The sequence below is a fragment of the Rattus norvegicus genome, chromosome 3, assembly GCF_036323735.1.
Source record: "Rattus norvegicus strain BN/NHsdMcwi chromosome 3, GRCr8, whole genome shotgun sequence".
In the NCBI taxonomy this organism is placed as follows: domain Eukaryota; kingdom Metazoa; phylum Chordata; class Mammalia; order Rodentia; family Muridae; genus Rattus; species Rattus norvegicus.
The window spans coordinates 42,086,618-42,114,220 of record NC_086021.1 but is presented as its reverse complement, the minus strand read 5'-3'; the positions used below and the strand labels follow the sequence as shown (position 1 = coordinate 42,114,220).

Genomic DNA, 27,603 nt, shown 5'->3' with positions numbered 1-27,603 from the left:
TAAAAGCAGACAGCCCACCCAGATAATGAATTGAGCTACACCTCGAAGGGGCAAGATCATGTGCACTGAAAGGTGAGGGCAGGTTCAGGGTGGTGCTGATGAGCTGTCAGAGTAGCTGTGAGCAGGGATGAAGAGGCAGAGTCTGGCCTGGCCAGGGGCCCAGGAACTGGCTTGATGGTACTGCTGTGCCCAAGGTGGATCGCAGAGGAGGAAGGCTACTGCAGAGAGGAACTGTTGAGTGCAATCTTGTGCTCTCTTCCCTTTGTTTTCTGTCTTCCTCCTGTGACAACTGATTAAAGGAGGAAGCCATCCTCACTGACACTTCTACCACCCCAAATTACCCCTGACAAGCCCCTATGTAGTGATATGACCAGCACCCCAGGAGCACTCAGGGCAAGTTCAGCTTTAGATGTATGATGGTGGGTTATTTAAGCCTTCCATTTTCTTCCTTTGCTTTTATTTAAGAGACAGAATGCAATTCCGAGCCATTAGATACACATAGACTTGCAGTTTCAAAGTTTGAAGTGCTGGCAGGTCAAGACAAAAGCTTCTCCATGGTGCAGGATGAGTGAGGTCTTCAGAAGTCTTGGCCTAGGTGCTCACGGGGTGTCAGGAGCCCGGGACCACTTGGCTAGCTTCAGACCAGCGGGGGCTGACAGGAAGGAGCTCACTTGTGTTTGCTCAGTTACGCCAGCGACTCCTCCTTTGTGCAAGATGGTAATGAGGCCATTAGGAGAGGCTCACCTGAAGTGCAGTGTGTGAGTCCAAGGTAATTAAACACCTCCAGAATGAAAGGGAAAGGCCAGCGAAGGTTAAGTGCGGAATAATCCTCAGCACAGGTGGCCCAAGGCCTTTGAGGAGCCAAAAGAAGAGTGACAGTGGCAGGCACCATTTCAAAGGATGGAAATGTCACCCTAGTCCTCAAGAGGGACAGGGTTTTTATTATTTGGGGAGTTGGGAGTAGGTAATTTTTTTTTAACATTTTAGTAGAGCATTTCTTTTTCATACTTCTATCTCAAGTTGAAAATCCAGGGCAGAACCTTCCTGAAGGCCAAGGGCCCAAGGGGCCTGCATCACTCCTCTGGGCCCCCCAGACTATGGCCTTTGAGTCTGTGGTTCCATGTTGGAATACTACATGCTTGTGTAACACACGCATACACACACACACACACACACACACACACACACACACACACACACACGATAGATGTCCAATTACTTTCAGACAAAGACTGTATTCTGTCACCCCTCACTTTATAGAAGTAGAGTGGCTGACCCCTGTATGCTTGTCCCTATCCCTTCTGACCTTGATGTAGCCCAGGCACTTGACCCTCCCCTCTAGCAACTTCACAGGAGAGTCCCTGTACTTGGTTACAGGCCCTCTCAGCTAATCTTCACTACACAAGCAACTTTTGCTACTCAGGTAGGTTCTTACCTTCAAACCTTTGCTGTCTCCATACCATGAATCTGTATAATGGCTACCAGGATTCATCACCGCAAAGCAGAAACTGGTAAATAAGGTGTGGTGTGCAGTAGAATATTGTTCAACCACAGAAAGGAATGAACAATTCATGTATATTGCCATAAGCTGAGCATTGTGATACATGAAAGAATTTAGTCACGTGAGATACCTACTGGTCCTGTAGTTCCATGTACTTGACTTATACAGGATGGGGTTGGGTAGATGCATGGTTGTCTAGGACTAGGATGGGAACATGAGGTTTCTTCTGGAAGTGGTGGAAATGTTATAGAATTGGATGGTTTTGGTTGTTGAACAATCTTACATTTATACCATCAAACTCATTTAAAGATTTGTGAAATATACCACAGCAATTCCTAATGCTGAGGACACCTATTTTTCCATCAAACTGACCCCCTCCGGGAATTATCAGAGACTCTTTGGTGCCAGGCTCAGCCATCTGTCCTCTATGACCTGCTCTCACACTGTCTTCTTTCATGTTTCACCAGATCTCCTCCCTGAAGAACAGGCTGAAGAAGGTCTCCACAACCACAGGCGATGGGGTGGCCAGAGCCTTCCTCAAGGCCCAGGCTGCTTTCTTTGGCAGCTACCGGAATGCACTGAAAATTGAGCCAGTAAGTAGCCTCTTGGCACATAACAGCATCTGTGTTTGATCAGGGACCAAGAAGCCACCTCCAGATAGGACAAATCCTTGGTTCACCTTGAGGAGGTGTGCATGTGTGTGTGCGTGCATGCATGCATGCATGCGTGTAATGGAGGGTCTCGGGTGAAGGAGTTTTACATTGAATCCCTCCCTCTTACCATGAAGGGAAGACATGAAGTTACCCCAGTGCCTGTGTGTTAAATGCTATGCCACTCCCTTCATGGTTGTCCAGCTCTCATGAAGACTCACAGGTCAACTATGAGATAGTGACAGTCAAGTCCACATTTCAGATGAGGACACCAAGGCTTCAGCGAAGAGAAATGATTGACCAACAGCCTCAATGCTCATAATTTTGCCCTACAGTTCACTGCTCCTTGTCTTTTTAAGGACCCTTCATCCTACAAATTCACATTTTGGTGGCTCCCTATATGTAGTCATGATATAAATGAGCACAACAGTAAGACTGAGTAATAGTGTTACCTACATGCCCAGCCCTTCCACATCCCTGAGCCCAGTTGACCATCATCTCCCTTGCCTGCCCTGTGAGGTAATGTTGAATAGTCACAGAGGTCAGGTCTTTCCCAAAACGAAAGGCAGCTCCACCACTTCTGACTGCTCCCACTTGGAGCTTCCACTGGTGTCCTCCTACCCAGCCTACCTGTGCGTTCTGGCTGAGCAGAGTGCATGTGCAGCCCTGGCAGACTGTGAGAGACCAACTGTAGTCAAAGTGTTTCTAGTTCTTCCTAGGTCTTTCTAATGTCTGTCAGTTTAAAACAAGTTCCCAGGTCCTGCTTGTCTGGAAGGGAGCTGGCTCCAACTCTGACATAATCTTGGGTCCAGACAAACAAGTCAAGTTTTAAAAATTAGTATAATTAAATGAAAATATTGTACTCACCCCCCCCCCCAAAGCAGAGTGGGAGAGCTGGCCCAGTCCTTCCTTCCCCAGGCCTGGTGGGATCCACAAAGCTGGACACATTTTGACCCTGGTACTTGCCTCACAGTTGTCACATGCATGTCTAGAATCCAGAGTTTATTGAATTCAGCACACATTACTGGATCTGAGCTGGACACATGTGCCTCCAGAAGAAGAATTCTGGTCGCCCTTGCCTGACAGGCTCTGGGTTAAAGCACTGAAACCTAGGGATTTAAACCTGGCTCAGGGCGTCTTAGCGGCATAAAACTTGAACAAGTCACCCTGTGTGGTTAAACTTTACTTTCCTCACCTGCAGAAGTGGATATACCTTGCTTCTCCCTTCTGGTTCTTGTTAGCGTCAAACACCCCTGAAGTGTATTTAGGAAAGGTGACACCTGATGAGTAAGGCTTGAAACAACAGAACAGAGGTGCCCTGCCCTGTCACAAGTATGAGCTGTTGAGCAAACCAAGGTTTGTGGTCTGGAGGTAGAGATGGGCTGAAACAGATCTGGCAGAGGCTTGGATGCTGGTGTGAGAGTGTGCGCTTTACTCTGTTTGGCATGGAAATATGATACCACTGATGGCAGGGTTGAGTGTTAAGACAGTGATGGGCTACACCAGAATGTTCCATGATGGAAAAGGAGGCTTGACCTAGTAATAGATGGAGATAGTAGAGAAATGGCATATAATGTCGAAGTGGCTCCAGAGACTGGGAGGCTGAGAGAGGATGATGGCATCTCTGGTACAGTCGGGAAAGCTTGATGCCATGGCGGTATAGTATGGATTTGTGGTGGAAGTCAATTGGCACAGTTCCCATAAATGTTCACAGTATGTACTCATGAGATGCCTATATATCTCAGTAACCCCATGTGATGCATACATATATACATTGTCTGGAACTAACGACAGGTTTGCCTATAGATGCAGCATGTTTTCTTGAATCTAAATTGTCATTTGGTCATAGAAGACACCTTTGCTGTGGGTATTATGGAGAAGAGAGCACAACATCAGTTATAAGATGGTCCGTGTTTCGGTGGGGAGAAGTTCTCATCTTAGAATCCATAGGATATGGCAGGCCTGTCACACCTGCACTAACATTCATCTGTGCAAGGATGGCTTCTGTCTGTAAAGGAGGGACACCAGAAGGCCAGAAGTTTCCCAATTAAACATTGCACGAACAGTGGTCACTGTGTTACCTATGTGATTTTTTTAAACCATAAATTTAATTCTAGCAGTTTCTCCTCATTGAAAAATGGGGTAGTTCAATACCTCGTGCAAGATTGTCTACAATGTCTGCAGAGCACACATGAGCATGAGAAGCGGCTGCAAGGCTGGGAGAGTGAATGGCGTGTTGGGTGATGATCTGGGCATGGGGCCGGCAGTGCTGTGGATGGGAATACGTCCCCAGGACTATACATCTTGTAGTTGTCTGCTTATAAAACTGCACTAATTAATGCTCAGAAGATGGCTCAGCAGTTAAAAGTACATACTGTTCTTGCAGAGGACCTGAGTTCAGTTCCCAGTACCCACATTAGGTGACTCATAACAACCTGTAAGTCCAGCACCAGAAGAACTTATACCTTCTTCTAGCCTCCATGAGCCACAGTATTCAAGCACATAGACACACTCACATACACTCAGTGATAGATTTGATTTGCTTTTGGTTCATTTTGCTTGGGTCTTAGGTTTTATTTTTGTTTTGTTTTGTTTTATTCTGTTAGGCAGTTGAGCTATCCTTGACATAACAACCCAGCATCCCACTTACTAGTCGGTTTTTGCCATTAGTATGAGTAAGTACTTTCACATCATATAAAATCTCTTATCAAGTGTCACTGAGAACCCCCTGGTGTGGACCACAGTTAACCTGGGAGGCTTCCAACGGGTAAATATGTAAGTCCACTAACAGGTTTTTATCTAATACCTGTGATCTGAAATCAGGGCCAAAGCCCACTCATTATTCTGATGCTGGTCTTACTGGCGTTGCTAACATTCCCCAAGTTTAAGCCACACTAATGAGAACATCTTTTTCTAACTTCATATGTAGTTTGAATGATTTTTCTTTCTTTTTCCTTTTTTTAGTTCTTACTATTAGAGTATTTTTTTAACTTCTTTATTGATTCTTTGTGAATTTCACATCATGTACCCCAGTTTCATGCATCCCTCCATTCCTCCATATCTGCCCTTTGCTCTTGCAACCTCCCTGCCTAAAGAGGAAAAAAAAAAAAAAATCTTGCAGCAGAAGCTGCCATATACCACACAGTATATACCCTCTTATCCACATTTCTTTGCTTGCAAATATTCTTTGCAATGAGCTATTGGTCTGATGTGAGGAATCTGGCTTCTGCTACACTGTCAGTACTGGATCCTCACTGAGATTCCTCTCAGAGATTCTGTTGATGCCCTGTGTAGTGGAGATCCTTCAGCTTTGGTTCTGTAGGACTGAACCCTTCACAGGCTCCTGCAGTTCATGGATGGAGTAGAAGTTGGGGTGGGCCAACTCAAAGCTCTAGGTCTGAGCCTGGTTGGTAGCTGAGTTGGTCAGCCTGCAGCTCTCCACCACCTTCACCTGCCAGCCTTCACCACCAAGGCCAGCTCTCCTGCTTTGCCCAGGTGATCAATGGAGCCAGGTCTCCTGTCCTTGAGAGCTATGATGTAGGTCATGTTCTCCTGTTCTCATGCCCTCCCCTCCAGCTCACCTGCAGCCTCTACCAGGGCCAGCTCTACTGTGCTGCCCAGCGAGGTGTGGGGGTCACTCTCCTGAGTGCTATAACCAGAGAGCAGTGGGACCAGCTCTCCTCACTGCACAGTTGAGGAGCAGGGCCAGCTCTATTCAACCCTCAGAATCAACATGGCCCCAGTCAAGCAGCCCAGACCAGAGCTGTCTGCATGGCCATTGGTGGTAATGTGGGCTATGGACATGGGCACAGCAGACCCCTGCTGTTTCAGGACCATAGACCCAGATATGGCCCTCAGCAGCAGTGCAGACTGGGATTTCACCCTGGCTTCAGATGGCAGTGCAGGCTACTCACATCAGACTATTCTTCACCTCCCTCGCCTCTCCACTTTCTCCTCTCTTCATAATGCACAAAGCTTTTCTTCCTCTCCCATTACTCTTTCTTACCTTCTTGCTGGCTTCTACAGCATCCTGCCCATTGAGGGCAAGATTTGGCCTGCAGTGTCCTGAATGATTTTTCTTAAGCACTTGCTCTAGCCTGGATTTGCCTAAGTAAAAGGATCCAAGAACATTTCAAGCTTTGGTGCTGAGGGAGAAAAAAAATGGGTGGCCGTGTGCAGAGCAGAACCTGAGAGGCTGAGGGGAAGGAGCAGGAGGCTGAGAGCCGAGAGCACCTATAGAGAGGAGGGCCCTGAGCAGCCTAGGAGTCACTGCCCATCCCTCTGCCACACTTGCCATTACTCCTTGTGCTGTGTTGCTGTCCAAATGGCTATGGTGTCTTCCCACCCAGACCAGTGCTGTGTGGTGGTAGGAAACTGGTGACCTCAGAGTAACCAATTGCATTGCTCTGAAAGCATGAGCTGCTGCTGTCTGTTCTGCTCCTGGGCAGCTGTGACTTAGGACTCCTTCAGACTTCTGAGCCTGTTTCTTTCCATGTGGAGCCTGATCCTTGCAGGATTGTAGTGAAACTTGCATAAGCCCAGCCCAGGGCCTGCCTGCCAGCCGTGGAACAGCAGCCTGTCTCCTGTCCTTGCTAGGATTCCTCTCCAACCAGAAGCATTTATTAGGATGCAGCTCCTGCAGGGCCAGTTGCTCCCTGCCTGCCTAGGTAGAGATCTGGCCTGAAAGGCTCCTGCCATGACTTAGAGCTCACTTGAGAGCCTTTGTGGTTTTTTTATTTGTTTGTTTTGTTTTTGTTTTTCCTTTACTGGAACATTCAGAGTGCCTTTGAGCTTTGTTTTATCCATGTCAAAAGCCTTCTGGCTGAGGCTTCTCTGTACTGAGCCTAGCCTTGGCTAGGTGGGTCTTTTCAAGGCCAGATGTTTCAAAGGGACTTCCCATAGTCAGAAAGTAAAAGTGAGAGAATAACCCTGTCCATCCCTCCTCAGTGGCTTCCCATAAATCAGGGCATAATTCACCTTCAAGTGGCTTCCCAGACATGGTCTTTCCTATTTACCGGACCTTTGTCTTGTCCATTTACAGATGGAGCAGAGGCTCTACTTGGCAATGACTTCCCAGAATGTAGGAGAGCCAGGAGGAGACTCCAAGACAAGGTTTCTCCCACTGCACTCCCCTGCCATCTTTGTTCTAGTTCTCACAAGTTTCATTCTAATAATTCTGTTTCTTGAGAGTGTTGGTGTTAGCCGGTATATTTTGGACCAATGGGCAGAAGAATGGGTGTAAGAAATGAAGGGACAGAGGAGTTTGGGAGGCAGAGGTTGGCCCAGGCCTGTGTTCCATGCGCATGCATTGCTCCTTATCCTGTCTGGAGGCTCTGGAGATAGCTTTTCCCTGGAAGAGGGGAGATATCTGCAAATCACAGGGGCATATGACCCACTTTTCAGTTACCTGGAAAATATCAGTGGCAAAGCCCAGGGCATTTAACAGTGTTGCCCAAGCCAACTTGTTCTTCCCACTTAAATGACAGAACCACAAGCAGCCAGGAAGCCCCATTCGGAGAACCTCTTTATCCATGTCAAGCACAGCACAGGCTCCAGCTCATTTATTTAGGCCTTTCTTGCTCTCTGACACGCCTCCTGGTAGTTGCCAGGCAACTCTGGGAGCAGCAGTGTGTGTTAGGGATTAACTAGTTAGGGCTGGGGTCCTTTTTGGCAAGAAGGGGATAAAAGACAAATGATGTTAATTGCTAGGCCAAGGGCATATTATCTGCTCGGTAGAGGAGTACAACTTTCTCAGGGTGTGGGTAACGGTGTGATTTTTGAGTTTGTCTTGAATGGTTTCCTTTATCTCTCCTCTTTATCACAGGCATTTGAAAAAGAATAGTCTACCTTCCTCCTTTGTTTAAAATAATATCATCAGGAAATCTGAACAAGATTGATCTATCCCTTTTGAAACGCACTGACCTGTTTTGACGAACTCTTGAAAAAATAGTTTAAGCTTTCATTTGTTCCTTCTGTGCAGTCTCTTAACTCTTCCTCACCTTGAGTAAGTGCTTATGAGGGTACATCTCCTGTATCTGGCCACATGGGTCTTGGAAATGTCTACTCAAAGAACCTGGGCACGTTAGCACCTGGAGAAGTGGCTGTGGAACACGGGTTGGTGGAACATTACAGGTACTCTTATTTAGTTAGCCAGCGTGGCCCTCTCAGGTCCAACCCACTGGCCTGCCTTCCCTGAGGTGACAGGAGCCCAGACCCTGCCCTTAGTGCTGGGGTGAATGCTAAGAACAAGCTGTATGAGTACTTGGTACCCATCTCAGTCAGTCCACTCCAGTTCAGATGAAGAACACTCACGTCGTCCTCCTTACATCCCTTGGTTTTGTACATGACTTTGCTGAGTCATATTTATCCACCTAAAACCCCTCGAAGGCACAGAAGTTAGGATAAAGGCAGATTGATACTTGGCTTTCAAGCATGATTGCACCAGGCTGTGTTGCAGCAGGTCAGCACTGCACTACACGTATCAGCATTCTGCTTAAGTCACATTGTTCTCACTCCTTGGCTTGCAGAGAGAAACCCGTGTTTATGTTTACTCTTGGAGAGATGAGAAATAGGAAATTACTCTTAAATTAAAAAATTAAGCATCACCACAACTCCACCAAATATGCGTGTGTGTGTGTGTGTGCATGTGTGTGTTGTGTGTATGTGCGTGTGTGTTGTGTGTATGTGCGTGTGTGTGTGTGTGAATGCATTGCATTTACTTGTTTCCCATGATACAAAGGGTATCCAGAGCTCAACAGATTAAAGTGCTTGTCCCACACTGAATGTGGCATCTTACACATGTGACACTGTGTGTCACGGGGTAAGCGCAGCCATTGTTGCTCTGGCCATACTCCCCTGCTGGGCTGCTACATTGTTCTCACCTTTCAGTCTTTTAGGTAATACTCTACCAACATCTCAGTGAATGAAGCTGTGCGATGCTCTTATTACTAAGCCTTCCGGGTAAAAGAAATTCAGATGTGTCCAGGAGCCTTTGGGGGTCTACTTGTCCCAGTGTGGGGAAAAGGACATTTTCAGCTGACTCGCATGAGGAGAGACTCAGAGTGGAACACACCAAAGGCCCATGATGGGCTGTGCTGTACAAAAGATTCCTAGAGCTCTAATAGGGCAACGACTAATTGCCAATATTTCCATCTTGAGCCCAAAAGGACTTGAGCAACCTTAAGACACTAACTACACTTAACACAGATGAGAAACAGGAAAATGAGGCTGGAATGGGTACCTGTGACCAGGCATAGGCCCCGTGACTCTACGCATCATGGTTGTTGACCATTGCCAGTTGCACAGTTCAGGTATGGCTGCGTTCACAGGGCTACACAACCCTCACCCCTGGAAGTTTTTATAATCTCCCAACACTGTCAACTGAAAGTTGACAAACTGAAAGTTTGTTACCAGTAATTTCCTGTCTCTGTCTCCTGCAGTATGTGGTAACCTCTAATCTACTGTCTATGTTCCCCCACTTTTTTTTAGAAGTAGAATAGGACTGTGTTTGTCCTTCTTTGTCTAGCTTATTTCATGTGACATAAATTCAAAGTCCATCCAAGTTGCAGTAGATATCAAAATGCCATCCCTTTTCAAGACTGAGTAATAGTCTATATATGAACAAACCCCACTGTGTTTTCCCTTTATCTGTTGACTATTCACAATCTTTCTTACAAACTCTGGCTTCATAAAGGTGAGTTGTCTCACCTATCGGCTCCTGTGACTAATTCTACAGCATGTGCACAAGCATCGTGCCTGGGGTGCAGGTGCTGTGTCTTGTGGTAATGCAGTGTTTTAACATTGTGTTTGCTTTGAGGAGCTAAAATGGACTTTATACAGATACTCCTTGAGCCACACCCTAACCCCATGGAGCCACTAAATTGGTTTCTTCGTAGAACCCATGCTTTTGTTACATGCTTAGCAGTAACTGTGAAGCCCAGATTTGTAGGAAAGTCTTATGAAAAGCTATCTTGTTTTCCCACTTGTGGGCAAGCAGTCTGGGAATTACAGCCGGAACCAGCAGCCTGAGCTACGGGGGTGCACTGAGAACAGTTCAGAGCAGACTGCACAGTCACTCTCTCTCCCCTCTCCCCTGCCTCGATCTGAACTACTGGTCATCTGAATTCAAGATCATGTCCTAAGAATCGAGCAGGGAATGATGCTTCTGGCACTGTGCTCTTGGAGCCACCACAGCAGCTCTGTGACTCTAGGGAGCCTCGGAGGCCTCAGCATGAGGGGAAGCATGGCTGTGGATACCTGGCTCTGACTCTCTCATCTACTAGTGGATGCATTTAGAAGTCCTTCCACTCTTGAGTCTCACAATTCCTCTCTATAAGTGGAAATGGCACCTACTTTGTATGACTATTGAGAAAAATGTTGTGCATATAAAACGTCCACACAGTGCTGTGCTAATAAAGGTACTGGCTAAAAGTCGGCCTTTCCTGGGTGACAGGGAAGTAAAGTGGGAAAAAGAGAGAAAGGGGCTGCAGCATTCTAGAACACTGGCATCTGTGTGCAAGAGGGCGCCTATAGCCATTCAGAGCACAGAGCTTACAGCCATTGTCTTCACTCTTGAGCTAGCAGAGGAAATACATCTTTTATCTTAAATGCTATATGCTAGCATTAAACGAAATCTCACTTTAAATGATTTCCTTAATAAGCATTTGCTATTTGTTTATCTGTGTCATTGCTCCCAGGAGGTGTGGTTCAAGATGAGGACATTCATTAGAGTCTGTTTTTAAAATATATTAAGGAGAATATAATTGAAACGAGACAGACAGAGAGAGAGAGAGAGAGAGAGAGAGAGAGAGAGAGAGATTTTGCCATAGAGAAAAGTGGTGTGGTTCACCAAATCAGCCACAGCACAGACACTGGTACTCTTGAGGCTTTGTACCTCAGACTCACACAGTAAGTGCCAGATGATGAACTTAGAGCTGTTGTTTGAGAAGTAGACTGCCCAGTTGAAAAAATTAAGCCCTTAAGTGTAAGAAGATGTGAAAAAGTAAAATATAGCAGTGTGTTACAGGTTGTCTCAGCAGAACAGGCCCTGACTGTTTTATTTGATAATCCTGCCTCCTCTCTTGTGCTGTCCTTTTACAATGAGTTTGACAGGCCTGCTACCCCTCACAGAGCATTTAGCCAATGATTGTTAGTGAACAGATAAATGGCTAATACCACTTTCTGTGCTTGGAATGGTGAGCATGTTTTAGTGTAGCCACTTAATTTTTCTAAAAAATGTAGCCAGGTAGTGGTGTCATATGCCTTTCATCCAAGCACTTAGGAGGCAGAGGCAGGCAGCTCTCTGAATTTGAGGCCATCAAGGACTGCATACTGAGTTCCAGGACAGCCAAGGCTACACAGAGAAACTATCTTGAAACAAACAAATAGTGTCACCTATAACATCATCTGAGGATGTACACACTAGCTAACACACACAGAGTGAGCATGTCAACAACATAAAACAAAAGGCCTGGCCAGGCAGCTGCATGGAAGCTGACCAGAGTCATTTAGGATTTGGAAAGAATCATGTGTAAAGTCATCATGCAGTCTGTATTCTCTTCTAGGTTATGTGTGCAGTAAGAGAGCTTGGCTCCAGGATTGGCTGTAGCAGTAGTAAATGTATCTTTGTTGGAAGTAGAAGCAACCTTAGGTGGTTACAGTTACCATGCTTAAATCAAAACTGTTTCATTATAGGACCTTTTGCCTTTTCAATGAGTCCCTGAAAAGGAAATCTTTCTGATTCATTTCCAATGATACCTAACACTCTGGAGCTGTCTGTGACTCTGCCTACATGGCCAGGCTATGAGCTTCTCATAAACAGGACAGCACACCATTCTTTCCTACACCTGCATACAGTAGAAGACTGGAACATCTTCTATGGTGTTTGTGGTAATTATAAATAGAGGATAAAATGGTAGATTTCCTCTCCTTTCCTGCTGCTGGACTTCCAAGCACATTGACTTTCTAGGAGAGGAGTTCGTTGGATACATTCTGCAATAGATAATGACACCACAGTCTGTCACCACCTCCCAGGAGGAACTAGAGACCCAGACAGGAAGGCATGGAGTGTCATGTTTGCACAAGTGTCTCTGACACAGAACTTTCTCAATACGTAGGACATTCTCATCAGGTATCCTTTGAATGAATGATCCTAGCTCTTATAATCTCACTTTTTGTAAGACTTAAAGTCTTGAAGAAAAGACTAGAGCATTTATTCTGTTGGGGCTTTTTACATACTACAGTTCCTTTGTTGTCCCCATACAGAGTTGGATAGCCCCATTTTACTGACAAGAAACCGAGGCTGGGAAAAGTGGCGTCGCATTGTTTTCAGAATGGCAGAACCAGGATCCAACCCCTCCATCTGCCTAACTGTGGGGGCCATGCACTCTGCCCTGCACATGCTCCACAGTGGAGATGACCATATGGTCTGTGTTACATGCAGTTTGGGGGCCTTTCAGAAGAAAACCGAGTTGGTTTTCCTCTTAGGAGTTAGTTCCTCTAATCTGTGCAAATGTTTCTTGACAAATACAGGTTAAAATAACACCATTTATAAACTATTCTGCAAAGGGGAAATGTCAAAATTTTATATATCTTTTTAAAAACATTCCCTTAATAAATAATTTTAATTGCCTAATATTTTGTTGTTTAAATATTTGATATTTATAGTGATAATTGGATGAATAAGTAAAACACGAGTTTGAATTCAGGCTTTCTCCTCTATTCCTGGGCTGACACCTAGTGGTAGTGAGCTTTCTCACGGCAGCATTCACAGTCGGCTAATTTTAAGATTTTTTAAATCAATTATTCTCATCATAATAAAAGTAACTACATTCATAAAAAGTTGATTAAAGGTAACTGTAATAATAGTTTTATTTTAATTTGTAAATGAAAATTTTAAGTCTATTATCAAACCTTGATAGTAGAAAATGCTACAGGCATTTGAAAATCTGGAAATGTGTGATCCTCTGATGACCCTGACCAGCTACCCACCCTGTCCTACACACTAGCCTGCAGGCTCAGACTCAGTCACGATTCTTTTTTTTTTTTTTTCTTTTTTCTTTTTTTCGGAGCTGGGGACCGAACCCAGGGCCTTGCGCTTGCTAGGCAAGCGCTTTACCACTGAGCTAAATCCCCAGCCCCCTCTCAGTCACGATTCTTAAGGACACTGCAGGGGAGGAGGCAGGAAATGAGCAGAGAGCTACAGTTAGAGGAGTGGAGTATTATGGGAGCTAGCAGGGATCTTCATCACTGTTGGGTACAGGAGCACAAGGGCAGCTTCCCAGAGAAGGTAGCCTAGATGGGAATCTCTGGGAACAGGAGGAAGCAGCACAGTCAGAGAGTAGGGGCCCCGAAGGAGCAAGGCACAGGCAGGAAGGAATGTGACGGGAGATGAAGATGGGTGGCTGGCTCCCGGCCTGTGAGAAGGCCATGAAGGAACATGGTCCATAACCTAGCACTTCCAGCATGTGCTCCTTAAAGAGTTGGAGGTTGGTAGGATTTTAGTCCCACAGACTTTGAATGTTCATGACACCTACTACAACTACTATTGTGTATTTACAGTGTACCTTACGAAAGCCCTGCAGCTTAGAAAAGAACAATAAAAGGTTAATTCTGCCTAGCCCAGTACTTTTCAGAAACCCTTCCCTTGCCAGACCTCTGTTAATATCCTACCTGGCTCTTACTCCTCATGGCAGTTTGGGGGGAAACGATGTGGCTGATGTAGAATGTGGAATTAGGATACCAGCTGTGTTCTTCCTACTCCAGTTCTAACTGTGAAGCTCGGAAAAAGACAAGCTCATTTTTTCCCCTAAGCGTTTGTTGTCTGATCAGACAGAGTTTGAGCCAACAGGTAGTATTGAGACCCAGTTCCCAACTAACACTGGGCTTTTATAGCTTAGGGCCATAGGTTGCCATTTGTTCCCTAGGTCCAGTAACTAGTCAGCATGTCAGGTTCTATCCAGGACAAAAGAAAGGGTAATAATACAAGGACATGGCTGAACACATTACAGAGGATCTGAGACTCAAAGTGGCAGAGGGAACCTAGAGACCAGCAATGGTTATGGTGCTGTCCCCAAGGCTGAGGATCAGTTGACTGGATTAAAGCGTGTGATTGAGAAGGGACCCTCAGAAGCAGGATTAGGATATAGCACCTGCAAGAGCAAGGAGAAAGCTGGCACAGTGTTGTAGGTGCCAGGGGGTGCTGAATCATACAGGACAAGCCATGGCTAGGCAGCCTACCTACACTGGTAGCAATAGTAGAGTGGCAACATGCATGTGTCCCCTTCCTGTGTACCCCCTTCCATGTCCAACTGATGCTTCAGTAGCAAAACCAGGTGAGCAGCAGACCCTGTTAAATGGCAGGTCAGCCATGTCTGTGCAAGGCAAGGCAGGAGTGTAGGGACGAGTCTCAGCCAGATAGTTGGCTATTTATGGACCCCTCTTCCTTAGCAGTTAGTACGTGATGAATAACATAACGAAGCCCCTGGGGTTTTCAATAGACTTGATGCAAATCTGAGCTCTACCTCTTCTAGCTGTGTGACTTCAGACAAGTTAACATACCTTCCTGAACCCTGTTTTCTCAATTATAAATCAAGGAAAAGTACCTCCATGTGGCCTCAATGATCTATGTCTGGCTTGTTCCTACTTTGTTCTGAAACAAGGAGATATCTAAAACTTCCTGGGGCTAACCCAGCGCTAAACAAGACTGTCAGAAACCTGCACATGTTGATTGACTACCCCCAAACTTCAGTGAATTTGCTGGCATGTATTGCCTAGCAATGATCAGCAAGTAAATGTTCAATTTGTTATTGTATGTGGCCTCCTCCTAGAGGCTAGCAGGTGAGGAAATCTTGTAAAACATGCTCTGGGTAATCCCAATGTTAGAGAAGTACTCTATATGTATTATTGATTCCATTGGAACAAGTTAAAGAAAAAAATGGGATTCTGGGAGAGCCAGCATTAAAAAGCTGTGAAACCATAAAGACCCTCCCCCTGAGGCACAGGATTTTCATTTGCTGAGTGGGGCTAAGAATGCCACCGTCATGAAATTACTTTGAGAATCAAATGCAATAGCAGATGTAAAGTCCCAGTACATGTTCTTCCCTGCCTGCCACAAGAAGTCTTTTATCCAGCAATGCCCACATTAGCAGCAGTCACATTCTATGGAGGCGTGGCAGGAGTGTAAAAAGCCCTTAGCTGGAGATTATTTTATGTTTGGTTTGCTGGTCCCTGCTAGTGATGTGACCTGGCAGGTCTTCACTCAGCCCCTTTTCTACCGGTCACAGCTCACTGGTATTATGCACATGCCACTTGCTTAGCCTCCTTTCGCCCGTTCTCCTACTGCACGGCATTTTTACACTCATCTTTACAGCATTAACAATGGATGGCATGGAAGGTTTGAGGTTGTCCCAGACAAGTCAGCTGCCAACTTAAAAGGGTCATCATCATCTAGTCTCTGAAGGGAACTTTTATACTGAGGTGACTGGTGTTACCCTTCATGGACAAGTGTCAAACAAAAGTAGCATGAGAGAAAGGCAACTGATGTTTATGGGTTTCTACTGTTTTTCCTTTGTTTATATTTTCTTGAGTAAACATGCAGTGTTATTCCTCATATGCCAGATATAAAACTTGAAGCATGAAGTGTTGAAATCACTTAAGCGAATGGGAGCAACTGTTTTCCCAGGCTTTCCTCTACACACCCTCTTCTTGATGCTTGGACATACAACAGTGAGCAAAATAAAGTCCCTGAGCTAGGTATGCACATCTATAGTTGAAGGTACGCCAGAGGCTGAGATGGGTGCATCCCTTAAGCTCAGGAATTCAAGGCCAGCCTGGATAATATAACAACGACCCTACACACACCCAAAATAAATTACATCCAGCCCTCAAAACTTATTTATTGTAGGAAGGAATAGTTAGGAGCAATGAAAGTGTGTTTCAAATGGCAAGATGTACAAAAAAACAAGCAAATGAAGTAAGGGACTGGCCAAAATTCCCAGATGATGAGGTAGGGGCTGGAGAGAAACTGGGGCCTAGCCTGTCTACACTGTTGTGTCTGCTTCTCATTGATCTTGGTGATAGTTTCCATAGCATGGCATTTATTTCCTCCTGTGGAGTAAGCCTTCAATCAATCACTTGGAAAGTGACTGGTTCCCTTTCCATTTGTGTCACTGTTGCACCCATGGCCATATCTTGCAATGCCAAGCATTATTGTAGTTCACATAGTTCACAGCTGGGTAAGATGTTGATGATATTTCCCCCAACATCCTACATAAGTTACCTTCTGGCATTATAAAAGCCAGCAGGGAAGAAGCTTCCTGTACAATACCAGCTTGATTTCTCCATGTCTTGTGACCAAAGTAATAGACATAAATTTCAAAAACACAGGCTGTCCTAGTTTGCTTTCTATTGCTGTACTAAATGCATGACTAAAAGCACCTTAGTGACAAGAGGGTTTATTTATCCCAATCATAATTGATTATTGAGAGAAGTCAGAGACTCAAGCAAGAACAGGAGCCGTGGAAGAAGGCTGCTGACTGGCTTGCTCACCATGCCTTGCCTCGCCTACTTTCTTATATACCGAAGACCACCTGCTCAGGGCAGCCCTACCCACGATGGGCTGGGACCTCCCACATCAACCAATAATCAAGAAGATGCCCCACAGGCATACTAATAGGCCAGGCTGGTGGAAGCAGTTCCTTAGTTGAGAGTTCCTCTTTTCACATATGTCTAGGTTTGTGTCAAGTTGACAAAAATCAATCAGCACAGAAGTTAAATGCTAATACGAACTTTTCTGTGCCCTTTTATGTAGAAGTCATTTTTGTCGTTTTTCTGGCTAGGAACTGTGGCTTATACTTCCTTGAGAATTGTCTTAAGTGTCTCTAAATCTGGCAAATGTGTTAAAGTTCTAAGGGAATCAATTTTCTTTCTTCAGTCGGGCGTGTGTTCTTTCTCACTAGGTGCCCATGGGTTTATTGTTTCTCTCTTCATTCTCTCCCCAATTCTCTGGTCTAGCAGATTGCCTAGATGGTCTAGAGTAGTCATTCAGGTCTGAGGTCTCGTGTATGCTACCTAGTCCCACAAGATATTTGAAATGTTTTAGTTATGTGGCAAACATGCATTATTGTATATCTTTTCCTTATTTCAAGAAAAATTTCTAGGCTGAAAGACAGCTCAGTGGTTAAGAACACTGGCTGCTCTTCTAGAAGATCTGGGTTCAGTTTTTGGCACCTACATGGTAGCTCACAGCCGTCTATAACTGTAGTCCCATGGCATCCAATGCTCTCTTCTGGTATGTAGAGTACACACTGACAATATATATAAAATCTTTTTTAAGAAAGCATTTTTCTTTTTTCCCACCACAGAGTCTAACTAGCCATGTTTTTAGTCTTCTTTCCCTGTCCTCAATCTGTCTTAGTTTCTTTAAGATCCTTATTTTTTCTTTTTAGTATTTCATATTATTATTTAAATTACTAATCATTTCCTTAAGGCATTCTTTGATAAATGGATTTTTCTCTAATTTCAAAATCCTTTTTCTTCTTAGATTTCTAAGTTTTTATGGTTCAGATATATGTAGTTCTTTTGTTCCTTGATATAAGATAGTTTTAACATGGTATATTAGTTTTTTATTGTTATTTTATTTTTATTTTGTAGGTATGGATATTTTGCCTGTATGTATATGTACCATGTGCATGCAGTACCCATAGAGGACAGGGGAGGGCACTGAAACTAGAAACTTAAGTTGTAGACAATTGTGAATTGCCATGTGGGTGCTGGGAACTGAACCAGATCTCTAGAAGAATATCCAGTGTTCTTAACTACTGAGCCGTCTCTCCAACCTCATATCTTTATTATTTTAAAATTATGATTATGTGTATGTTTGTGTGGGGATACGTGCACATAAGCTTAGAAACCAGAGGCATCTGATCCCTAGAGCTGGGATTATAGATGATCATGAACCTCCTGGCATGCATGCCAGGAACAGAGCTCAGATAAAGAGCAGTACATGCTCTAAACCCCTGAGCCATCTTTCCAGGACCAGGATAGAGTCTTAATACATTTTATGGTCATATCTTTTCAACAAACTTTCATGATACATAGGGATATTTTTCTGCCCTCTTTTTTTCCCCATAATAGTTTTATGTAAGGTTTGACCTCGGTGTTTTCTCATTATTTGTCATATGAAATGAAATGAAATTCAAGAAAGCCATTTTGAATATCAGAACTGGCAGTTCTGGTGGTGCTGTGAAGATCAGAAGCAGCCCTCTGCTGTTTTCCAGGCAATCTCCCTGTTTTGATCTAGAACTTCTCCCTTCTCTCTGGCCTGTGTGCTGCTTGGTAAACTCCCCCAAGGAGGGCTCTCACTCCTGGAAAGGAGCCCTGAAGCTTTCCCCTGAGAAGCCAGAGGTCTCTTGGGGCGGCCAGGATAAGACTATGCCAGCCCCTTAATCTTTTTGCCACTGCAGGTTTTTTAATTAGGAGATTTGAATAGACATTTCACAGGAGAAGCAGCATGGATGATTCATAAACTGAGAAAGATATGCCCAGCTTTTCAGTGACGAGGAAAACTAGACCAAGGCAGTGATACATTTTGTGATCATTAGATCAGCAGAGATTATGAGGTCAGTACTTTACATTGATGGGTATGGAATGATAAGCACTCTTGGTAGTCGAAAAGTAAATTAAACCACGATTTTGGAAAATAAATAGTTCGGTGTTATCTTATAAAGTTGAAATTCTTGCTTATTCGGGCTAAGAGACATGAAAATGTTGTTAGTCTTCAAAATTTGAGAATAATCCAAATATCCACTACATGGTAGTGTCTTTGTGTGTTATAGTACATGGGTGGGGTAATTAGAGTGTTCCAGATCTAACATGCATGGTTCCTACGCGTGTACTGTGATAGTGACTCTAAGACTCTGCAGTGATAAAATGTGTGCTGATGAACTTTAAGGAGTGAGGAACTAAACTAGTGAAAGAGTGGGTGGATGGGACTAGAACCAGAGCTCAGCAGTTAAGAGCACTGCTGCTCTTGTGGAAGACTTGAGTTTGGCTCCCAACACCCATGTCAGGCAGCTCACAAGCACCCAACTCTCCAACTAGGAGAGCTGGTGCCTTCTGCCTCCACAGGCATGCAAGCCCCCACATAGAGTACACATACAAAATGCATATGCAGATACATAAATCAAACAGAATCTTAGAGACCATGAGTTGCTGGGGTATGGGAGGAGTGGCAGGGGACGGTGGCTATTTCTAAAGGTACAAATCTCACAGGCATCCATCTCGCTAGGCTACATAACTTAGTTACATATAGTCTGTCATCAATCAATAAATATAAGTATGATAAATTATGTCAAACTGAATGACATTATAAAATAGATGGTGCATTAACTTTCATATTGTATGAAATATGTAGTATTATACTTAAAGCCTAAATCAGTTTCCACTATTCTCCAATTTTAGCTGCTTCAGACTTCACAAGGACCCCAAAATGTTGACCTTAATATGTTGAATTTTAGGATTGTTAGGTGGCTATGGACATGATAGAGTGACTCAACTTGACTCTGAGTTACCATTCTTCACTGTTTTGAGTCATTACTCTCAGACCTAGATCCTTAGACAGAATTGCAGGCCTCTTTAGGACAAACAGCTTTGAAAAGTTTTAGGATGTTGTGGTGGTCCTTCTGCAGTAAAGTATCAAGTGCTCTATCCCAGTAGCTCCCAAATTTGCTGGAGTGCTTCTCCCTCCCTGAGACGCCCCACAAGACGGGCGCATACAACTCATCTCAAGTCTGTACCCCCTCTCTAAGGACCCATCTTGCTGAAGTCACAGACAGTACAGCTGACAACTGGTCATCCCTGGAACCTAAGAAAGCCAGACCCAGTGCCACTCCACCCCTACCTGCTGTGCTCTAAAGCTCACAATGGTCCTGGAATATTACTGTGAGTTCCACAGCCTTGGGATGGGGTGTACTTACTATCTTTCCATCACTTTTTTTTTTTTTTGGATGGCAGTGTTGGTTGTTACTTATGAAACAGCATCTTGAACTATATATAGCTCTGTCTGGCCTAGAGCTCACTTACTAACCCAGTTTGGCCTTGAACTCCTCTCCTGGTAATCTGCTTGCCTTGGCTTCTTTAGTACTAGGATTACAGTGTGAGCCACCACACCCCTCTCACCATTTTCATTTTAATCAGAGTAAAGTTCAGATGGGTGAAGGAATTCTACAACTATGATGAATAAAAGCATTTTTCAAATATTTTCTGAAACTCATCTTTCACCCCTGCTGTATACTGGACACAGAGCTGGGCTCCTGACAGCCAACAGCAATGAGTAGAAGAATTACAACTCAGACATGGGACTTGGTGCCGTAGAAAATACCAGGATACAGCTGAGCTGAGGCCTGGCAGCACTCACCCCGCACAGGGGCTACTGTGTTTCCTTTCGCTGGTAAAACAATTCCACATCGCCACAGAGTCTTAAGGAAGCCAAAAATGAGATGGTTCTGTCACACATTAGCTTGTAACTTTGAGCCTCCACCATGAGGCATCCTAGATGTGCTATGCGCACGATGGCTGTTTCTGAGTGTGGGAAGCCGACAGTCTGCATTATTTATCCACGTCTAAGATGCAGCATCTTTGATGCATGCTGTGCCTTAGGCTGCAGTCTTCGCCGCTCCTTTTTCTGTTGATTAATATACATTGAAGTTCTTAGAAGATATACCCAGACCTCTAAAGATGAGTGGGGAGTACGTCGGTCCTATGATGTGGAGAGATATGTAAAGCCAATTTCTTTCAATGGTGGATGAGTTTTCTGATAACCTTGTAGTTTCTAATTCTCATAAAAGTAGGAACTTTTTCAGGGCAGTTGGGTAAGTTCCATTTTCTAGATTTCCCAATGTAGATTTTACTTGATTTTTTTTTTCCAAAGGATACAGTCATAAAAGACCTACCTCCACCCTTGAATCACATTCAGGAAGGTTTCTGTCATTAATGGCATGTTACAAAAGTGACAGATTGAGAGATGAGCAGAAGATTTGACCTGAAGTGAGGGACGTTCTACCAGATAGCAGGCCTGTACTCTTCAAAAGGTTAATGTCTCACAACAAAGGAAGGCTCAAGATCTATTTCAGATTAAAGCACACAGGAGAGGCAGGATGGAATGTGGGAGCCAGCATTTTCTTTGGTATAAGAAGACATTTGGGGACAGTTGGTGAATTCTGAATCAGATCAGATCTGAGATGAGATTTTCATTTCATGATGATTTTCTGCTTTTGATCTTTGCACTCCAGTTATGTAAGTGATCATTCTTAAGAAAATATACCAACGCACTGTAACACTTGTCTTGATGATATGAGACTGTTCCAGTAGAATTAGTGTCAGAGAATAATTTGTGTATAACATGAATTTCATTTGACTCGGTTTATTAGAATATATAGAATTTCATTCATGAAAAGACACATGGTCCTGGAATATCTGCCAGTTAACTCCATTCACCATGCATCAGGATATACCCATTGTGTCCACCTCCTGGGGGGTTTATTTATCTGAGAACTGTGCCACAGCGTGTGTATACAGGACTAAGAACTTGTGCCTCTACCCTGTGGGTCCCAGGCTTGCCGACAAGCCCCACTGCTCACATGCCATCTCGCCATCCCAGTCTTACAGTCTCACCCTCCTTCATCATTACATGACAAATTCAGAAGCTATTCTGTTCTGCCAACCAGCCCCATAGACAAGCCAGTCTTGAGGGTAAAGTGGCATGTCCACGTAGTGTTACTGTCCGTGTGTCTTATTCACTTACGTGACAAGAATGTGCTGCTCTTTCTAAGGTGTTCTATCACATTTCTGACAGGGGAGTTGATGCACCTTTGTGTCATGTCACAGAGCCAGGCAATTTGGGTAAAAGGTGAAGGATAACTTTTCCTTCTATTCTTGCATTTCTTCTGTAAATATGTAATTGTATCAGAGAAGTATTCTTAAAAATCAAAACTCAAATGAGGAAGGGAAACAAAGGAAAGAAAAACAATTCAGATGAGAAAGTGACCAAAGCACAACCCAAGACTTCTACAGAATAGATAAGAACGTGAGTTTAGCTTAGTGCAAGCTGTTTATAAATGTTACAGCACACCACATCTATAAAACAGGAGAAAGACACATTTTGGCCCACTACAAAAACTTTTTGGGAGAATACATTTTTTTTAGAAGAGAATATCACAGAATAGTAACAAAAAAATACATGTATGAAAATCATATAAATAAACTATTTTAAAATTTAGTGTTCTGTGGAATAAGGCAAAGGCTTTAACATTATACTCATTGCATACCCGATAGCCTAATCTTAGTGTTACTATAACTTTAATTTCACTTTAAAAAAAAACAACAAAATACCGACAGAAGTTCACCAGTTATTTTATAATTGATCAACCTCTGTACAAACTATAATTTCCCTGTGGGCTTTTTTCCTTTTCTTGTTAAATTACTTCTTGCTATTTCTTTCTAGAAGATCTGCAAACTCTTTTGATCTCCCTGTGTCTGAAATTCTTATGCTTAGAGGATAGTTTATCTGGTTATGAAATTATATATTACCAATTTTTTTCTTTTATACTTTAAAGACGTATTTTCTTTCATGTTTTTATTGTGGAACAGTCTTATCAATCCATTTGTCATTTTATAAAAACTTACCTTTTTTCTGAGCTTCTCACTTGATCTTTACAGTTTTACTGTAATATGTAAAAGCATTTTTATCTTGCTTCGTATTTAATACCTTCTTGGTCCTGGTGCTTATGACTTTTTAAATTCTGGAATATTCTTGGTCATTTTTCCCCTCAAATACTAACTTTATGTCTATCCCTACTTTGTGTGACAATGGTGATGGGTGTGTCTTCTGATCCTAGAAATTCCTACATAGACTCGTGGGCATTCTCCAGTTTGTCATTCATGTTCCTAGCTGCTATCATTTTTAAAAATTTACATGGCAAGGGTACGATGTGTGGCAGCTCTAGTTAACAGTTAGTAAGATCAATAATCTGAATCTGAATCCATGACTGCTTTCTCATGACGTGGTTCACCTTTTGTGAATTCATGAGTGTGACCCAAAAACTAAACCCCTAGAACAATGAAATAGCTTCAGACCACAGTGCTCTTCTGTCATGCAGGTGGATATAATTGGGAGGATGGATGTGACGTCAGCCCTAGACTGAAGGCACCATGTGAGAAGTGTCAGGAACTGTATTTGGTCATTTCATTCTGTTGTTTCTAAGAGAGAGCTTCAGTTTTATCTTCCTTTTCATGATGTACAAAAGTCCCATCTTCCCCATTCTTTTGGCTAAGTGCACTATTCACCAAAATTTGTCTGTGTCCCACTTGTCTCTTTCCAATAGCAGAATTTTTGTTTAGTTTTATCAGGCAAATGTTGTTAAACTTAGAATTTTTCAGCAAGAGAGGAGTGATGAAATGTTTACAACAATATTCTGTGAATATAAAAAGTCCATTGTTACTATTCAGCATGTGTTAAGCACCCACAGACTGCATTTCTCAGTTGCACCATAGAGGGTGGGGGGAGAGAAGGGTCAGGGCTCACAGACTGTTGCTGTGCAAAGTGGCCCTCTTAGTTTTTTGGATTTTTTTATCCTAAAAAAGATATCTGGTGTTTGTCTTCAGGAGTTCTGTAATGTTTAGAGAAAGAGACCTTCCTTGGGCATTAGAGCCATGGATGAGGTTGATGTGCATATTGCTGTATCTCTATTGGTTTGGAAATAGTGATCGTCTGTAACTTGGCAGTAAATGCTCAAAGGAAAGCAAGCATGCATAGAGTTGCCGTGTGCTGTTAGAGGAGACTGCACTAGAAGTGCTGGCTAAGAGACTGGTGCAGAGGATTGGGTCCATTTTGGGTGGCTAGGTCAAAGGCAGCTTCCCAGAGGAAGAACTGGTCAGCTGAAGTGGGCCAGGAAAAGGAGTCTTTTGATCAGTGAAAGGTTCCCTTTTAAGCCTGAGGTGTTGTACTGGGCTGTGAGTATCGTGTATTTCTAAAAGATAACAGCAAGAATCCCTTCTATGCCTTACAGAAAACTCAGGGCCCACTCTACGAGTTAAATTAGTGAACATTTTCACCTCAAGAATGCCATGGACGCTGTCTGGAATGAGATGAGTCCTAGGTAGAGGACAACAGGAAGATAAACTGTTCCCCAGTCCTGGGAAGATTTGATACCATGACGGCAGTGAAACACAGAGGTCAGACTGAAGGCAGGCTGGAGAGATGGAGGCCTTGCCATATGGTGGCACATGCCTCTACGGCCGCAAACACTGGGAAAGGAGGGCCTTGAGTGCAGGTCAGCCTGAACTACATAGCTACATAACTACATACTGTCTCAATAGTAGCAAAGAGGCAGAGTCCATAGAGGAAGAGAATTTAGGAGTGGGGTGACAAGGACAGTCAGGGAGTAGCTGAGGATGACTTCTACATTCTAGGAGCTCTGGTTACCTGGGAGCCTGTAGAAAAATTCTATTGTTGTTCCAACCATAAATGTATGGCAGTTATTTCTTTTTATCTATTTCTGTCAAAGCATCCTGAGGAAAATAAACAATATTGGTTTTCCTGAAGAACAGTGAACTAGAGAGGCTGCCTAGGAAAAGAATGGTCCCGTCATCTTGGTGGCTTGTTAGGAACATAATGAGAATAACATGGGGAACTTAGTTCCCTAATTTAACATCTTTGGTGGAATCCTCTCCTTTGCAGGGAATGGCTTTGATACTGAGTTCATGACTCCCTTTCATCACTGCAGGTGGAGCGTGGTCACGTGTCCTGACAGCCAGCACCGCTCCTGCTCCTTAGAATGTGCTTTCTGAATAATTATGTGTTTTCACTTAATTTTGAGGCATTTTCTATACCTATTATGCACCAGGCAGAGTGGCAGGCACATTTATGGGTCTTCTCCTTCAATGCCCATGGCAACCTGAAAGATAGGTGGTAGCCTTGGTATTACAGAAGAGGATCTGACATCCCAGACAGAGCATGCCAGCTGCAGAGTCAAGAATCAGTAATAGTGAAGCGAGTGAGAAAAGCAAAGCAAGGCCCACCCCAGTGACTGGTGGGGCTTGTCCATCCACACAGGTGAGAGAGGAAAGATGTGTTGAGCCTGACCCATCAGTTGGTAACCAAGAGCTTTCACTTTATCAGCTTTAAGTGTGTGTCTGCGGTGGGGATTAGGTGTAAGAGGTGTCTAACAGCTGTATACTAATTCACCAGAGAGAGTGCATGAGGCAAGAAGGAAAAGCACACAAAGAACTAGCAAAGAGGAATTGGCAAGGAAGCCAGCAAGCTATATCCAAAGGAGTGAGAAGAAAACCCAGAAAACACCTCAGCCCATGAGAAAGAGTATTTAAGCAACAGCTTGGGCTAGAAAGATGTCTTAGTCTATAAATCACTCCCTTACAAGCCATGAAGACCAAAGTTCAGATGCTTAGAACCCACATAAAAAGCTGAAAGTAGGGGCTGGAGAGATGGTTCAATAGTTAAGAGCTCTGGCTGTTCTTCCAAAGGATGAGGGTTCAATTCCCAGCACCACATGTCCACTCACAACTGTCTATAATTCCAGCTTCAGGGCATCTGACACCCTCACACAGACATACATATTAGCAGAAACTAATATACATAAATTGAAATTAAATAACAAATTACTTAAAAATAACTGGTTGCTGTGTGTGTGTGCATGTGCACAGACACACACACACACACACACACACACACACACACACACACACACACACAGAGCAATGGTAAGATGGAAAACAGAAAAGAGAGAGAAGAATCTTTAGGAGCTCACAAGTCAGCTCAGCCTCCATGACAGGATTCCAAATCAGTGAGAGACTGCCTCAAACAAAAGGTAGACAACACCTGAGGACGAATACCCAAGGCTGTCCTCTTATGTGTGCAATACAGACAGACACACAGTGAGAGAGAGAGAGAGAGAGAGAGAGAGAGAGAGAGAGAGAGAGAGAGAGAGAGAGAGAGAGAGAAGTTAAGTAATAAAAAGGTGTCAGTGGCAAAAAAGGCCGTCTTAGTTAGGGCTTCTATTCCAGCACAAACATCATGACCAAGAAGCAAGTTGAGGAAGAAAGAGTTTATTCAGTTTACTTCCACATTGCTGTTCATCACCAAAGGAGGTCAGGACTAGAACTCAAGCAGGTCAGGGAGCAGCAGCTGATGCAGAGGCCATGGAGGGGTGTTACTTACTGGCTTGCTTCCCCTGGCTTGCTCTGACTTGCTCTCTTATAGAACCCAAGACCACCAGCCCAGGGATGGCACCACCCACAATGGGCTGGGTCCTCCCCCCTTGATCACTAGTTGAGAAAATGCCTTACAGCTGGGTCTCATGAAGGCATTTCCACAACTGAGGCTCCTTTTTCTGTGGTAACTCCAGCTTGTGTCAAGTTGACACACAAAACCAGCCAGTACAGAGGCCAACAAGGATGGCTGTCTAGGTAAAGACGGGCACAGGAGGGAATTCCCAATCCGCAGTTTCCATTTTCTGTGTGATATCCAGGTAGGGAGGGGTGTATGTGCATCTGTTGGGCAATGGTTGGGGCAAAGAGAGACAAGAGTCAAAGAATGGCAGCGGCACTAGTAGGGTGAGCCTGGAAGCTCAGGGTTACCCTTGGTACCACTCTGAGTGATACATATGAGTAGGTGGGAGGCTTGTCTGGCTTCAGATCCTTGTTTTGCTGCCGTGAAAAGTATGACCCGGGCACACATGTTCCTTCTGAGGAGCAGATTTATTATCTATGAAACAAGTAAGTCTGTCCTTCTCTGAAACCAGCATCTAAGGCTAAACAATACGAGCTACGTGGTAGTGAGTTGTCCATCCTTCCCCAGTTCCAGTTATAGGATCATTCTCAGTTAGGCTGAAATCACTAGCTTTCTCTTGCAAGGTAATTATGTTAGAGGCACACATTTGGTTCTGTTCCTCAGTTTCCACAACAGATGCTGACAACCATCGCAGCCACCTGCCTGCCCTCCATCAGTCTGAGGTGGTTTTTGTAGAAGCAGGACAGAAGGTTCATCCACTCCTCTATCAGAAGGCTAACTATTCACCCATGGGTGACACATTGCAAAGTCTGCATGTAATGTGCTTGGTCTGTCAAGCGGTGTATTGTTAACGTGTGATTGGTGGCCTCCAAACACTTGAAGACAGAGCATATCTAGCCTGTACTTTCCACTATTTATTGCCTTACACCTCAGTCCCTTTGCTTGTTTATATTTGCTGTGGACCTTCAACCTTTATCTCTAGGTGCATACTGGCTTTATCCCCACAGCAAGCCAAGCCATCAAGCCCACAGGCAAAACTGAAATAGATTTGGGTTCCTTTCCTTGTGTTTCAAATACTTTTTTTGAGGGTTTTGCCTATTTATCTAAATACCGTTTTTTGAATCCCTACTACATGCAGCTCTGTCAGA

The 27,603-nt window shown here is 43.9% G+C and overlaps 1 protein-coding gene across 28 annotated transcripts in view; it reads left to right on the top strand.

Annotated features, from left to right (window-relative positions):
* Dennd1a (DENN domain containing 1A) overlaps positions 1–27,603 on the top strand; it is a 487,315-nt gene that overhangs the window by 347,596 nt on the left and 112,116 nt on the right. For all 28 annotated transcript variants that reach the window (NM_001191747.1, XM_039105292.2, XM_039105287.2 and 25 more), the window contains one exon: positions 1,969–2,094. In NM_001191747.1, coding sequence (NP_001178676.1) covers positions 1,969–2,094 — 126 coding nt within the window. The remainder of the gene's footprint in view (positions 1–1,968; positions 2,095–27,603) is intronic.